At 43.1% G+C, this 16,502-nt stretch overlaps 1 protein-coding gene across 1 annotated transcript in view; it reads right to left on the reverse strand.

Moving 5' to 3' along the window:
* Window positions 1-1,864: 1,864 nt before the first annotated feature.
* Window positions 1,865-16,502, reverse strand: part of LONP2 (lon peptidase 2, peroxisomal) — a 37,367-nt gene continuing 22,729 nt past the window's right edge. Inside the window, exons 12-15 of the mRNA XM_030955718.1 lie at window positions 11,270-11,412; window positions 6,314-6,521; window positions 5,090-5,280; window positions 1,865-3,391 (exon numbers count right to left, since the gene is read on the reverse strand). Of these exons, the coding sequence (XP_030811578.1) occupies window positions 3,170-3,391; window positions 5,090-5,280; window positions 6,314-6,521; window positions 11,270-11,412 (764 nt within the window). The 3' untranslated portion in view covers window positions 1,865-3,169. The remainder of the gene's footprint in view (window positions 3,392-5,089; window positions 5,281-6,313; window positions 6,522-11,269; window positions 11,413-16,502) is intronic.

Here is a 16,502-nt window from a genome sequence, read left to right on the forward strand (position 1 = left end):
GAAAGTTGGCTAAATACTCTTTAAGAGGAGCCCCTGTCTATCTCCCTGGCCTCTCTGGTGCCTGCCTGGCTGAGCTGAGCCATCCCAGCCCTGGCTGTGCTCAGGGAACGTGGTGGAGAATGTATGTGGCCCCTGAGAGGCCAGGGCTGTGCGGGGCTGCTCACTGCTGTGCTTGGCAGGGTTCAGCTGGGGCTGTGTCCCCAGGAGCACTGTCACCCCTGAGCCCTTGTGCTGAGCTGCAGTGCTTTGATTGAGCCACAGTGGGCTGAAGGTCAGGGCTGTGCTCTGGAAAGGGCCTTCAGGAATGGCCTTTGCAGTGAGCTTTAGAAGCTGCCTGCTGTGCTCAGACAGGTTTGTTCATGTTTCACAGAGGACAAGAGCTATAGCATAACTACTGTATGCTGACTTACTGTAATGTAAATTAGTATTGCTCCATTTGGTGTTAAATAGTTGTATAAAACCTTTAATATCCATCATCAGATGGAATTACGAAATTACCCTTGGGTCCAGATCCTCAACAGTATTAAAAGCCTAAAGAGTGTGAGGATCTGATAAGTCAACTACACTGTTATATATGAAAAAAGAAACCGTACTAGAAGTCTGTACAGTTTACTACCTTATCTAAAATAAATGGTGTATTAAAGCCTGGCATTGTCTTAACATTAGCTGTTTATTTTAGAAAGTTCTGTTTTACTTTGCTGTATTGGGAGGAGTATTCAAATTTGTCTCTAAAAGATGAAACACAGTAGATCTTGCATTTGTCTGCTAACACTACCTCCATGTTTTTTCATTGCCCTTTTGGAAAAAAAAAGGCCTTAAAATGTTTGACAAATGTGGATGTAAATATTTTGATTCTGTTGTGACAGTTCCTGCTAGTTCTTGTTTGCAGTAGTGGTTTAAAATTAAAGCAGGTGAATGGTTTTGTATTGCTGCCTGGCCTGTTGTTTTACCCAGAACCTTTTCCAAGCTGCTGTGATTAAAGCAGGAATTGTTCCAGTGGGATAGTTACTATCTGTAGCAGTTTACAGTGTGGATAGAGGAAGAAGCTACCACTGGTTTTACTTTTGATAAGCTTCAGCTGTTTTGGGGTATTTTTCTGAGGGACACAAGTTGAATCTCTGCTCCATCTAATTGTTCCTAAGCAGGTACTCCCCAGGGTATTGCCATCCCTTCATTCTGCACTGCTCTGGCTCGCTGCTGCACAGGATTACTGTGCTCAGTGGAAGCCAAACAAAAGGCACCAAAGTGTGGCTGTAGTGTCTGCTGTAATGGGTTGTGCTTATGTTGGTTCAAAAAAATCTGAACTCAGTAACAGAAGCTCCTCATGGCAGCAGGGACAGGAAGAGCTGGAACTGAATGCCTGGCATTATCTTCAGAGTGCCATTAAACCCCTCACCTACAGGTGGAGTCCATGGGGACAAGACTTAGGAGTTGGAGTAATGATGACAGAAAGTCATCCTTTAACTTTCTGGGGAGCAGCTCCCTGTTGACCATGCTGGAAACTTTTTTTTAGTAGTCCTTATTCTCTTCTAAAAAAATGCAGATTTGTTTTGTCCATGTGTAAACAGACTGTGCTGGAATTCCAAGCATGTCATTGCTCTCACAGTGCAGAGCAGTGCAGGATTGTTTCTCCATCTGTTTGGTAAAAGATTTTTCCCTCCTGGTTTGATCAAAAGCAAAGCAGCAGCACAGAGTTACCAGGCTGGGTTTTTACCCAGGGGGAAGTTTCTTTGCACTTCTTCCCTGCACATTTCTCATGAGGCAGAACATGTTCTGAGACTGGGGCTGTTGTCTGTAGTCTCAGAACATCCTTGTGAGTGACTAAGAGTGCAGCTCTTAAAATACTGACACAGAAAGAAGCAGGTTTTATTTTTATCATTTTATTAGATTAAGTCTTTTGTTGAAGTTGTAAAATCTTTTGTAAAATAGGTGTTGAAATTGCCACTGAATTGATTTCAATCAGTGCTGTTCTATTCCAGGTAAATCAGCTTTGTTATCTACAAAAATAAAAGCAAAGCAAACTCTTTACTTTTGATTTTTAGGCAGATTCTAGAATAGGCTGTTGTGACTGGTACAGCTTGTGTTTCATAAGCACTTTGGGGGTTGTTTCAGAACCAGTGAGCAAGAGAAGGATGTAACAACACCCAGGATTTGCTTGTGGGGCTGCCCCTGGACTAAAAAATGCCAAGGGCCCGGATCACACACTCACTGAAGCACAGTCCTCACTGATGTTCAAGGGGAGATAAGAGACAAAGCTACCAAAGGACAGGGAGGCTGCCAGACTTCTTGAACCTTACATTATTCACACTGAACAAAGATTCAGAATTTTCTTAGCATTGTTCAAATGGATTTAATTTCCATAGGTGAACCTCCAAGCATGGGCATCCCAGAACCAAGTGGGTTTGTGGTGGGTAGGAACGAAGGACATGAACTCTGCCCCTCCAGAACATTCCTGGGTTTTTTCATTAAGGCCTCATGCACACTCCACCCCCCCTGCTGCTGCTGCTGCTGCTGCTGCAGGGACAGCTGTGCAGATAGGAACTGATGTGTTCTCTCCCTTCCTACACAACAGTTCCTACACTTCAGTTCTGGCATTGCTTCCTGCATTTGAAAAATAGAACAAACTAGAACCAAGTGCTAAAAGAACTTCCTAACTTCATTTATTAGGCCACAGTGCTTCTCTTCAGATGCCTTAAGCTTATTTTTTTAGATTTCAAAAACCTTATTTTTCCCCAGATACTGCTGCTCCTTAGCACACTATTATTCATTATTATTACAGATATTTTGTAAATAACTAAACCTGCACTAAATCAGTTGCTTTTTGTAACAACCCCACCTATGACCCCCCCCTCCTGCTGCACATTATTCCCTCTTTAAGGATGTGACCAGCTGCTGCCATGTACACACCTAGGTGCCAGACAGGCTAAGGAATTCTTTCTCATGCTCAAATCCATCAGGAAATGAGATTCAAGATTCTTTGCTGATAAAAAGCAGCAAATGCCCCTGAACTGCAGTTCCAGGTTGGTGACTGCAGCAGCATCTTCCTTTTGATGGCACTGACACCCCCATTCAAACCCATTTAACTCATAGTTGTACCTGATACCTAAATGTAGCTGAAACAGATCAAGGACTATGGAACTGGAGAGAGCAGTAACCCCAGCCTGCCTGCCTAGAGTTTGCTGTTGAGGTGCTCCAGGCTGGCCTTGACCGTGAAGCCGCCGTCGAAGGCAGCGTTGAGCACCTCGTCCAGGCAGGCGGCCAGCACGAAGCTCAGCTCCTGCCGCACGGGCGCCGCGATCTCCTCCAGGTCCTTCTCGTTCCTCTGGGGAAGGATGATTCTCTTCAGGCCAGCTCGGTGTGCTGCCAGCACTTTGTCTTTAATGCCCCCAACCTAAGGAGGAGAAGCGATACATGTATAAAAACAATGAACTAATAATAAAATAATTATTGTAACATCACATCAGGAGTTAAATTTTGAGGAAAGGTTCTGCCTCCCTCAGTCATTTAGGAAAGCAATTAAAAATGCAGTCAGAGTTGTAGCTCATCATGTGCTTAATGAGGGAAATATGTTAATATGCTACAGTATTCTTTCTGTAACAGCTAATAACTAGAGAAAAACACATTTAGGAGTCAGGTACGAGAGAATCAATAGTGGGAAAGTCATTGCTTTTCAGTAATTTCTATAACAAAAAAATGGCCTTCACTCTGTGTTTTTTTATATCACTGAAATCCTGCACCTGCATTAGAACAGAAGATTTTTCAGAAAAAGGCAGCGTTAGATTTAGGGGGAAAAGAGTCCTAAGGCAGCAATGTCCCATGAAAAATAACCTGAGCTGTACAACAAAATACACACAGCAAAGCAAACCTGTGTTCCAGGAGTGGAGAGGCACTGAGCCTCCTGGTTGAGTTGCTAATGAGATGTAAACAGGGGTTAAATTAGTTTTTTTACAGCTGTAGCTTCTTCCCCCAAACTCCTTTCCATTCCTACAGACCATCTTAGAGTAGAAATTTGTAATTTTACAGTGCTTTAGAGAGAGGAAGGGCCCGTATTACAGTACAAAGGCCAAAGCCTGGCTGCTGTGACATGGGGCAGAGGTGACCCGTGATCCTCATGTGACCCACGGCTCCGGGCAGTGCTGCACACTCAGCAGCAAGGGCAGCCCCCGGCACAGCCCCGGCAACTCAGTCACTGGGAACAGCAAGATTCCAGACTACCTTGGGGAAGGAGGAAACTGTGGTTTAATATTTACAGCTCCCTTATCTCTGCACACAGCTTTAGCAGCAGGCACAGCCAGGACAGGGTGGCTGCAGAGCTAAGCTGGCTCCCACCAGTCACTGCAGGGTGCTCCCGACCCCTGGACATGGCCTGTCCTGTCACTCTCTGCCCCAGAGCCTCCCAGGCCACTGCCTGCCATGGCACCTCTGGTTCTGCCTCCTCTGCAGGAAACAAAAATCCTGCCCCTGATTTCCAGCTTCATCCTCCTCCTGTCCATCATTTGGTGAGATGATAACTCCCATATTGGCTTCAGCCCCCGTGCCAGGCTCCACTGACACTTTGAACTAAACTCTGTTTGTCTGAACACCTTCTCTGCCTTCATGCTTAGACAAAGCTTTATGCAAACCCCATCTGGCTGAGCTACAGCCAAGGATCAACATTTAAGAGAAACCTAAAAGTAGCTCCATGGATTCAGGAGTAACCTGTATGCAGTTACAGTGAGAGCTTTAAGTCACAACTTTTCAAAGACACCAGAACCAACAGTCTGAGGAAGCACATTTAGGAACTGCAGTGCAGACTCAGAGCCATCTTTCATTTTAAGACTTTGAGGTTTCCTTTCTAAGTAGACATTTGAATGTATTTTCCCAAAAAGCCACACCAAGGCTGGCTTTAGCTTGAAAGGCAAAGCAGAGGAGTGGGGCAGTCCTGCAGCAGCCTGGCCTCCTCCAACTGCACCAGCAGAGACCACATTGCTGCTACGGAATGATCCAGCAAGGCTCTGGATCCACGCTTTTCTGAGTGGCTATAAACAGATTTTATATCCAAAATAGGGAGCATTAATACAACTTAGCTCTTTTCTCCAATGATGCTTACTGGAAGAACAAGGCCTCTTAGTGTAATTTCTCCTGTCATGGCTACATCTGAGCACACCAGCCGCCCACTGAAGAGTGAAGCAAGGCAGGTTACTATGGTAACACCAGCAGATGGTCCATCTTTTGTGACAGCTCCAGCTGGGAAGTGCAGATGGATGTCAGTGTTGTCAAGGAGATCAAAACTTCCAGAAGCTTAAGGAAAAAAAGAATGGTTTGAATGTTAAAAATCTAAACCTATTTTCTTCCTGGTCTTTATTCTAAAAGCCCACCAAGAAATAAAAGCCTCGGCACTATTTACTAACAGCAGGCTGAAAAAAACAACACAATATTGCAGAGGGCCTAGGAAACAACAACAAAGAAATCCCAATGAGCTTTCCTACATCCAGATTCCTAGAAAAAACTGTAACATGATAACCAACAAGCTTGGCATTTGCATGCATCGGGAAATTGAGAGTAGGGATTAAAGTGGAAACCAAGGAATTTCCACATAGAATTTTTATGTCCCAAACCATCAACGTCAATGTTCAGAGAACACTTCACAGAAACTCACATTTATAATCAAGTGGAACTCTTATTTATGTCCCTTCACCTGTAATGGAGTACATGGAGTGCAAACCAGAGAGGCAAACATGCACACAGGTAATCCCTGCAGCATTTCACACATTAATTACATTTTGGTTTTATACCTATCTAAACTTACACAAATAGAGGAAGATACTGGTCAATTATTTGCCTGATCAGCAGATGATCAATCTAGAAAGCACATTTCTACAAGTCCTGGGAGGTTCAGACAAAAAAATAGTTAAAGTGTTCTTGTCCTATTGCACTGCAGTTCCACAGCTGCCATACAAACCCAACACTCTCAAAATACTAAAACTTAGACTAAAGACTAAAAGACTAAAACCTTTTAACAGAACCTGTCAGAGAAAAGCTACAGACTTCCATATCTGTCTCCATCATGAAAATACTGCTGGAAAGCTTGAGTGTCAAAATGAGTCAGAGGATTGTCTGCCACAACCTTCCAGGCTAGGGCAGGGAGACACAACTCATGTTCTGCCAGGCCACAACCACCTTGGCTTGGCAACAGCTGGGAAAGAACTACACAAAGGCACTCTGGGGCTGATCTCATCTCCAGGGCAGCACTGCTGGCTGAAACCCTTTCTCTGTTCCATGTGACAGCCCAGGGTGACTGGGCAGGTGGCACCAGCAGGGTCCCTTCCCTCACCGTTGGTGAGCTGGTATCTCTTGGCATTGCTGCGCAGCCAGCTGATGGCCAGGTGAGCCGACTCCTTCATGACGTCCCCCAGCTGCCCGGTCAGTGTCAGCTGGCCCTCCCCATCCATCCTGCTGGCTTCCACAAACATGATCTCCCCTCCCAGGGGTGTCCAGGCCAGCCCTATGGCCACCCCGGGCTGGTTCAGGCGCTCAGACACCTGAAGGGAAACACAGGAAGCAGTTTAGGAAACAACCATTAAAAAAATTGCAAAAACAATTCAATAGTTGGCTTTGAAACAACTGTGCCCATCAAAACACTAAAGTTAAGCCACGTGTCTGATCTCTTATATTTTAATTTATTATTTAATGCAGCAGTAGTTCTGAATATGTGTAAACACTAATTACACAACACAAGCTGTATGTGGCAGCTTAGCTTAAGGCCATGGCAAACATCTAGGTGTGTCATTCTTGAAACCTTCCCTGCCCACAAAAACACCTTAAGAATCTTTCTCCTCAAAGGACTCCAAGTATTCAGTCAATCCTGACTGAATGTTTATGTGACTTAACCCATCTGCTGGAGTGTGTTTGCCCTCACTCCTGTGACAAAGCCACTTTTGCTCCCCAGTGTTCTCTACAAGCCTTTCTAAAGGTGGTGGCACTGCCTGAGCTGTGGCCAGCCAAGCCCCTGATGCTGTTCCCTGCAGACATTTACAAACACTTTGGAACAGCAGAAACGTGCCTGTTCCCAGGCCAGGTGAGGGGACACCTGACAGAGCCCCTTTAGGAGTTACAGCAGCCAAGCAATCAATCAGCAGCTCCACTGGCAGCCAAAGGCAAAGAACCCACCCAGCCCCTCCTCCTGCCTCCCCTGGGGCTCACCTGAGCACTGGCAGCAGCACCCTGCCCTTTGCTTCCATTAGCATCATTTGGCTGAGAAGGCTCTTTCCTTTTCTAGCATTAGAACTGTGTGTTTCACTTTTATGGTATCTAAATACCTCACCAAGCATTTTCATCCTTGCTAACATCTGTTCCTATACCCATTCCCTGTGTGTTATTAGTTACAGTGATTGATTATTTTAGTCACTGCTAAGTAGCTCAGGTTAACAAAGTCAGCTCATGCTGGTCACACTGAAGTCCAACAAAGCTGGAACATTCCCCTTGGCACTGGAGACAACGCTATTTTGGCAAACCATTAAAGGTGAGATGAACACAATTAACTGTCCACACCCTCTCTCAGCCCAAAGCAGCCATCAACAAGGTTTATTGATCTGGGGGTTTTGTTTCAGTTCTTTTAGACTCTACTCTGGATCAACTGGTAACAGTTTAGAGACTGTTTGAGAGCTCAGGGGCAGAACACAGCAAATGGGACAAGAAATCAAAACCCAAATGGTTCTAACAGACTCAGCACAGGCTCCCTCCTCTATTCTCAGACTAGGTAGGTCCCTCCTCCTACTTTCACAAGTCAGTTGAGATCTGATAGGAGAAACTGCCTGTGCAGTAGGTGCTGATCACCTTTGGACCATTGTTCCCTGCATCACCTGTTGCCTCCAAAGCCAAGCAACCTCTCCTGCTGTCCTGGAGGGAGACTGGACCACCCCTGCTGCACCCTGAGCCTTTACTGAGGCTGCTGACAGGCACACGTGGCAAATGCCCTGGCAGCTTGGAGATGTGGCTGCAGAAAAGCCCCTTGGAAACCCCCACACACAGCCAGAGCCACAGAACCCCAACACTCAGAGGAAATCACACTGGACCACATGAGAGACCCACAAGACTGAATGACTCCTGGCACCTCTGAATAATTTGTTCTCACCTAAAGTCAGATGAATTTAAATTAGAATAAATCCTTTCTTACACTTTCTAAACAGCCTCAATTAAAAATGACCATTTGAATCAGCTGATGGCTGGTGATGTCTGTCAGGTGAGGAAGATGCCACTGAGCAATGGAGTCTTGAGGTCTGAAAATGTTTGTAGATGAGACCAAACCAGCTGTGATTTAGCTGTACCCTGAGTACATGAACATACTGTCAGATGCATTTTAGCTGCCTGGATAGTGCAAAATTTAAGTCTTAACATTCAGCACATTTTGGAGTATTTCAGGTTATCAGCTGCAGTTTTGGAGCTACACCAAGTCAGTGCAATGGACAAGAAGCTGGGAAGTCCCTGATTCCCAATGGGACATGAGAACCAGTTCAGTCACTTGCTGGCCTTGAGCACATTTGTTTTCCTTCCACAGGTTCTCCCAGCCTGACTGTACCAACGTTTTTTCTTCTCTTCTGATTCATTCCCTGGCAAATCACTGCTGGCAAAGCTCATTAACAGTGGCTTCCCTCTGAGGGAGGAGGATTTCCCAGAAATATCACCACAAGCCTGACAGTTCTTAGACAAATATGCCAATCTAAACCTGTACTTTGGACAGGTTTTGCTTCTGAAAGACACCCTGATGTTTTTCCCTGATTAAATTGTGCATGTCCCATGAAACAGAGCCATTCTTTTATGGCATCTGCACTTTCATTTCCTAGAACAGACCACTTCCCTGACCTGCAGCTTCTGTCCCTTCAACTTCACTCAAGTTATGAGGATATAAACCAATCCTGATGGGCCTTCCTGTGGTGCCAACAACCTTTGTTACTCAAGCAGAATTAAGGATTGAAAGAAAAAAAAAAAAGCTAAAAAATCCCCCAATACATCAACTAAAATCCAAGCCAAAAATACAAATAGTTTGTTATAAATCCACTGGATATGTTAGAAACCCTTTCCCCCAGAAGTGTGCTGTGCTGAAACATTTCATTAAATCTTCTGCAATTTAAATGGATGAGATTATTCTTTCAAAGCCTCACTGTGTGATTAATTCCAACATTTGTTCTGTAGGGAGACACATAAGATTATTTATTTGTGATAAATGAATTAATCCAGCAAGTAGGAACTGAATATTCTGTCCCATCTTCCTGCTGGGAGAGTTGTGCAGACAATAGCCAAGCAATGCCCTGGAAAGGTGGAAGACGAATCCCTGACTCAGGAATTCCCTGAAGGACAACAGATCAATGAAGTCATGTCATGTTTTCAGTTCCATTTGCTCAGCCTCACTCAGGTACTGACACAGTGGCTGCCTCATTGTGTCTTTGTTTCAGCTGCTGATAAATGGCAAAATGCAGGCCCAGGGTGAAGCTCTCAGGCCAGACCCAGAGAGGAGACCCAGCCTGACCCTACAGAGCAGCCAAGCTCAGAGCAGAAACTCTGCTCTTCCAAAGAACCTTGGGGGGACTTGAAAAAATCCTAAGGAATAACACATTAGTTGGGAAAATTCCTTAAAATAGGAGTTATGTTGTTATCTGAGCAATTTACGCGGAAAAAACCAAAGTGTGTACTGAAAAATATTCACTCAACCAATACAGCAAATAGTACATGGAAAGAAATCCTGGGCTGCTTGGGGAACTCATCTGTGTGGATTCATCTCTACTAAATTTGCCTTCTAAATATGGAAATGTTAAAAAAAACCTTTAGAAAGAGAAGTCACCAGCTTCAATCAGTCTTATTTCAGTTTAGAGGCCAGCAGATCCATGAAATGCTTATCTGCAAATTTATGGCATCTATTGTGGACCCCACAAGAAATAAACAAAAACCCACCAAAGATAACCCCCAGCTAGCACTCCTGTGTTTGTACTTGAAATTAAGAACCACACTTTAATTACTTAATCCTACAGAAAAGACAAAATAGCAGAAATTCTTTTCCATCACAGCCACACTACCAAATTTAAATGAATAATCAACTCCAGAAACAGAGCTGACACCAGGTGGGACACCTAAGAAAAGTCCCATATTAGCACTGCATTCTTATATTTGTGTCATCTTCCTGCTGGGTACAGAGGCTTCTGAGAGTTGGAAAGAACAAAGGTAAGCTGCTGACAATTCAGTCGTTTGCCTAAAGAGTAAATTCTTCTAATCTCTGAAAGTGAAAAACCAGATCACCAAAGAAGCCCTGTGAATGCCCTCAGGCCAGAGGCACCAGGCCCCTTGGTCATTTCTCCTCCTGCCTGCCACTGTCCCACTGCTCCCACCTCATCCTCTGGCACACCCAGTGGCACTGCCTCCTGCCAGCTTGTCTCTTCATTTCTGCCTCTTCCTTAAGAATCTCTTCCATGATAAAATCTTCATATCCAAAAGGCTCAGTTCAGGTCTAAAAGCTGATTCATTCCTTAACAATCACTCATTTTCTCCTGCTATCCCAATCACCTTGTCTTCTTTTTGTTCTCTAAGTCCCACTGGAAGTCTGGTCCTCTGATTAAGGAGAAAATAATTGTAAGAGGAAAGTTCTCAGAACCAGAGAACAACTGTCAGTGTGTCACTAGCACTGGTGAAATGAGAATCCCAAACTAACAAACTACTTTAACTGATGGCATTTCTACAGAAAGGAGCAAAATACAGATGGGGGAAAGCAAAAAATCTGAAATATGCCTATTGAGGAGCAGAGCTGGGGTGCCTGACTGATCATAAAACATTTTAATAGCTAAGAGTCACATTAACCTAAAGAATGTCTGAGAACTTCTGGTGCAAACTGAAGTGGTTTTAATACCCAAAAATGCTGCCTGGCTTTAAGGAGGTATGAGGAGCAGTCCTTAGCACAGCTGCTGCAGACACAGGATTCCTGGGTTCTACTTTTGGCTTCTTTCCCAAGACCACCAAACATCCCCCAAACAAAAGCAAAATTGTTTCAAACTGAAAAAACACCACCGCATTCTCCAGCACTGCTGCAGGAACCTTTGCTGACAGAAAAGTCAAGGCATTATGTCATTTATTTACCCTGAATTAAAGAAAAGAAAAGCTTAAGGTGAAAACACACTTTGTGGAACATAAAGTAACACAGTGCTGTTATTAACATATTTTGAAGTTATTGTTGTATAGACTCAGTCAATAGCAATAATCCTATCAGGCAGAAACAGCATCAAACAGAAACAAATGAGGATGTTACCTCCATGTCATACATGGGGGGCCCCAGGATATCTTTCAGAGCATGGAAATCAATTAAAATTGGCATTTCAGGTGGCAGAGCCAGGTCAGCTGTGTCACTGATGGATTCTGGTTTGGCATCTTCTGTGATGTGTTCTTTGCAGTCTAAGGGAAGAAAATCTAATTTAGGATTTGTAATGATCTTTCCTAGACAGAGGAATTTTTTTTAAAATTGTGACAGAAAAATAAAACATGCAATGAAATGCTCAGTAAGTTCAGGAAAAATGTGCTCAAACCATCTCTCACAAAAATCTTGTCAAATTAAACATAATATGGCATGAAATGTAATTATTAGGCTTAAATATGTTCTAACTGTTCATCAAAGATAAAATTAAATCTAGAGCACTGACAGAGATGCAACTCATCAGCTTAAGTGCATTTTAAACTAATTCAAATAGCAAAACACATTAGGCTCATTTTTCACCAGAATTGTGCAGAAAACCAGCATTTCACAGAATCAGAACAGTTTGGACTGTAAAGGATCTTAAAGCTCATCTTGCTTAAGGGTCTTGCAGGGACACCTTCCACCATCCCAGGTTGCTCAGAGCCCTGTCCCAGCTGGCCTTGGACACTTCCAGGGGATGGGGCAGCCCCAGCTTCTCTGGGAGCCTGTGCAGGGCCTGCCCACCCTCACAGGAAAGGGTTAATTCCTGCAGGAGGAATCGTGCAGGGTGGTGTAACAGAGAACGTGCAGCTGAACAACTCTGGGGGCAATTCTGACAGTGCAGGAACTCCTGTTGCTTTCCTGAGTGTTTACAAGTGTGCCCCAGCACAGAGCACCTCCAGGGCAGCCCCTGCAGCACAGGCTCTGATGTGACATTTCTCATGTTGAGTTTTGTCTCCTATGACTTTTAGGGCTTTGCACAACCATAGAAGGGTTTGGGTTGGAAGGGACCCCTAAAGATCATCAGTCCCCACCACACACAGGGACACCTTCCACCTACTGAGGCTGCCTCACAAAACTGACGTCTCCTGTCTGTTCAACAGGCAGCTCAGAGCACAACACCTACAGGCCTTGTGCAGTGGAAAAATCTCAATTTCAGTGTAACAGCCTGTGGCTTTTGTCTTGAAATACTACACACACAGAGGGCTCTGTTCTTTTCTTTGTTGAAGGAGATATTGCTAAGGTGCCATGCTCAATAACCAGTAGCAACAAAAGATTCCTCCAAGGCCCAATTACCAGACATTTTCAGAAACACCTACAGGCATGATATACTCTTGAGGAAGGGCTATAAACCCCCAGCAGCCTGACACTTTTGAATGCAATATACTCAAGTGTCACTCAGGAGGGACCAACAATTAAACAACAGTTATGGGTTCAGAAAGGGGCTCTTCCCTTCCTTCACTCACAGCATGAGTGGGTTTCTTACCTGTACAGTGGCTTCCTCAGCAGAATTGCCTTCAAATTTCTGTTTTCTCTTTTTATACAGAAGTGAACGATAGTATTCACAGGGAATGCCCCAAAGAAGGGAGGAATGTTGAGGAGGACTCCATTGGTATCAGAAGGCTAATTAATTACTTTTTTATACTACATTATTCTATACTATATTACACTATATTACATTACATCTAAACTGAATCTGCCAAGCACTCAACTCTGCACACAACTGCACAGAAACTCATGACTGTCAGCCAACAGTCCTGACACACACACACACACATCCCTGGCCCTGACAGGCCAAGGAAACAAAACACCATCACTGTGGGTAAACAATCTCCATCTTGCATTCTACTTTTGCACAAACAGCAAATGAGATAAGAATTGTGTTTTCTTTCTCTGAGGTTCAGAGAATGTGAAACCCAGAAATATTCTTGGGAAGAACTGTGCCTTGCTTTTCTCTGTGAAGAGAAATGTGGTGCCAGTGAACTGCAATGGGAACCATGTCAATGCCAAAGCCTCGCACCAACCTGCAGAGGAGCTGTTTGCATGGCTGAGCTCCAGAACTGGCAGTCCCTGGCAGGGCCTGACACTGCACAGGCCCCCAGGAACTGGGAGCAGAGGGACAATGCAAGCAGGGAATCATTTCCCCACAGATCTGATCCAGGTGCAAGAGGCTTATCAGCATTTCTCAAGAGCCCTAAGCAGTGTTTTAGTGAAACACTTCTGAGAAATGAAGAATGCTTGGACAATCCAGCTGTTCCTGAGGCTCCATGGCTCAGGGCAGTGCCTCCCTGCCCTGGGGCTGTCCTGCACACAGAGTGAGGACTTTTGTTGCCAGCCCCAACCCCAGCCCAACACACATCTGAAGTCTGTATCACACAGCAGTGTACACTGAGCTTCAGGACTCCTGCACCAGAGTTTGGATCCAAATATGGGTTGTTTACTTTCTTTGAATTCTTTTAATTTTAGTTTGAAGAGGAGCTTTCTGGTTCTTCCTCTGCACATCAATGCATGCACAGTAACTGAAGATCCAAGAGTTCAAACAAGTACAGAAAACCACAAATCACTGATCTAATCTGTTTACCATAACATGAAGAGGTGGTCAGTGGTGCACAAGCAATTCTCAGAACAGATGAATGAGGATGTCTCCTTTCACAAGATACAAACTTTCCTGTTATTAATCCTGATACATAAAGACCTTTTTACAGATAATTTTGTGACTGTGCAATTCTCACTAATGCCTTAAGGGAGCATCAAGGAAAACATTCCACATCACCATTAACATGACAGCAGCAGCTCAGCTTTCACTCAGGACTCCAATCCAGCAGTTCTTATCCAACAGCCACTACTCTTTCATTGTCCAACTCACTGCTCCATGGCTAAATCCCACTCCTCTACTGCAAACACTGCCTTAGTCAGATGCCTCCTGTTGTTCCAGCATGTCTCTCTGCTTTTGTTAAACTGCTATTTTTGTACATAATAAATTCAAAGACATAAATACTGGCAAGTCTAGGAAGCTTGACCCTGGCATGCTATTCTTGCAATTCAGACTGCAATTTCAACTCTATTTGATAATCTGAGATACAATCCATATTTCAAAACAAAATTGAGTTTAAAGCCAGCTACTTTTGTTCTACACCAAGATTTTACTGCCTACCAAACACAAATGTATTTATTTCACCTAGCTCTATATACAGCAGAAGAGACAAATTCCTCATAAACAAATCAGGGAATTTGAGGCCACCTGCCCCATTAAAGGAATCAAACTCTTCTTTAGCTGATCTAATGAGTAGATCCCATTTTATGATCAGTAACAGTAACAAACTCTAGACTTTTTAGAAAAATGTTAAACTAAATTCTGGCATTATCTAATTTTCTGTAAAAGCATACAGTGATGTCCCAAAATGCAATTACAAACTCTAACTTTTTCTTTGAAGGAAAAAGCCATCTCTGTTTATCATCTTTAAACAGGTGCTGACTGTGAGGAATCTATACAGACACAAGTAATTAAGATTTCCACTAACAATGACAAATTGTGTTCCTTACCTTCCCCAGACACACAGTCATAAACTACAGTACAAGCTAAATGGCAGATTTATCTAAAACAAGACACCTACATTCAGATTTCCAGAAACAGAACTTTTCATTAGGACAGCAGCTTAATCATCTTACAATTTGAGACAAGTTGGCAAAATAAACTAAAAGGTCAAAAAGTGCCCTCAGCAGAGCTCCAAAGTGCACTAGAGGAACCACCTGCTGCTCTGCTATTACATGTCCGCTTACACAAAAGCAGCATGGTATTGAGTTGTTTTAACATTTAAAAATTGTAATACTAAAAATAAACAACACACAGCCCTCCCCAAGGAACCAAAAATAAGTTCAAAAAACAACCAACCAAAAAAAGATTGTTTGTAAAATTTTCCAAGTAGAATCTGCAGCTACTCAAAGATCACAATGTTCTTCAGGAATCTGTCTTTGCAAGTTCCCAAAATAAAACAAAGTCTCACATGTAAATAATGGATTTGTAAGAAAATGGACTCCTAAGAAAACATACTGACAATGAACTATTAAATGTAATTAAAGACTTAATGTTAATAGACATTTCATGGCACATGTTAATAGACATTTCATGGCACAAAGATTAGACTGCTGCCTTCTACAGATGTAATGAAAATGAGAGAATACAAAACTCTCAAACCTCTCAAACCTCCTCAACATGCAGCAAATTCTCATCTCCTCACAGAACAGATTTAAATTAAGCATTGGCAACACAAGTCTTAAACCCAAAGATTTCTAGCCATACTTACTGACCAAGATAGAAAAATAGAAGCTTAACATTTTCAAGTAGCTTTTAACATAACACATACTGATTTACTGAACTGCTACAGAGATACAAAAAAGAGCATCAGCATGATGGACAAGGTTTCAAGTCTGTGGGCAATTAAAAGGATAATAAAATTCTTTCTTTTTCATCTGACTTAGCAGCAGATGCTTCAGCACACAACAGACAGACTCAGAACTCTTTTAGCCCCTTGATACTAAAAATGCCCCAAAACTGCATTTAGATAGAGAAGGATGGGATTGCTTCTGCTGACAACAGTTCACATTCAAAGCCAGCCATAACATGATACTGCCCCCTAAAAGCAACATTCCACTGTCAAATCTTATGCACCAAACTTTTAGGAAGTGTTTCTTTAGGAAGGGAAAAATTTCCTGGGACCCTAATCCTGTTTACACTTACTTATATGCTTAAATTTAATGCTATGTGCATTTTTCCCCACAGCATCAGAAAAGTTCTCTTTCCACAAAATAATTACATTCCATCATTTGTGGCCTACAATAACAATGTGTACTTGAAACACTTGAAGGTGAGGTGCTCATGCAGGAATATTTAGATAAATTAACATGGAAAAAAATAATACATTAAAAACTAATTTGTATTCAAGCCAAACTTCTCAGAACACTTAAGTCTTTTTGACCTCTTACAAGGAAGTCGTTCCAAGCAATCTTCAGAAATTTCAGAAAAAGGCCCTCACTGCAGCCTGCAGAGCTGGGAGCTCTCTAAGGTCAGCAGAGCTCAGACCTGAGTACCTGCAGTCACTCCAGCCTGGACTGATGCTCAGCAGATTTCATGTGTCAGTTCACACTGACCACTTTGGTCAAACTCACTTTTAATTTAAAACCAAGAGTTTCATCCACAAGGAGTGCAACCAACTGCTCTGTATTGCTGGTTTATGGAAATATTTAAGTATGTTTAAAGCCTTGGTTTTGACATAAATACAATCCTCATTTCATCACTTTTAGTTATGAAATA

Source organism: Camarhynchus parvulus, chromosome 11, assembly GCF_901933205.1.
Source record: "Camarhynchus parvulus chromosome 11, STF_HiC, whole genome shotgun sequence".
Taxonomy (NCBI): Eukaryota; Metazoa; Chordata; class Aves; order Passeriformes; family Thraupidae; genus Camarhynchus; species Camarhynchus parvulus.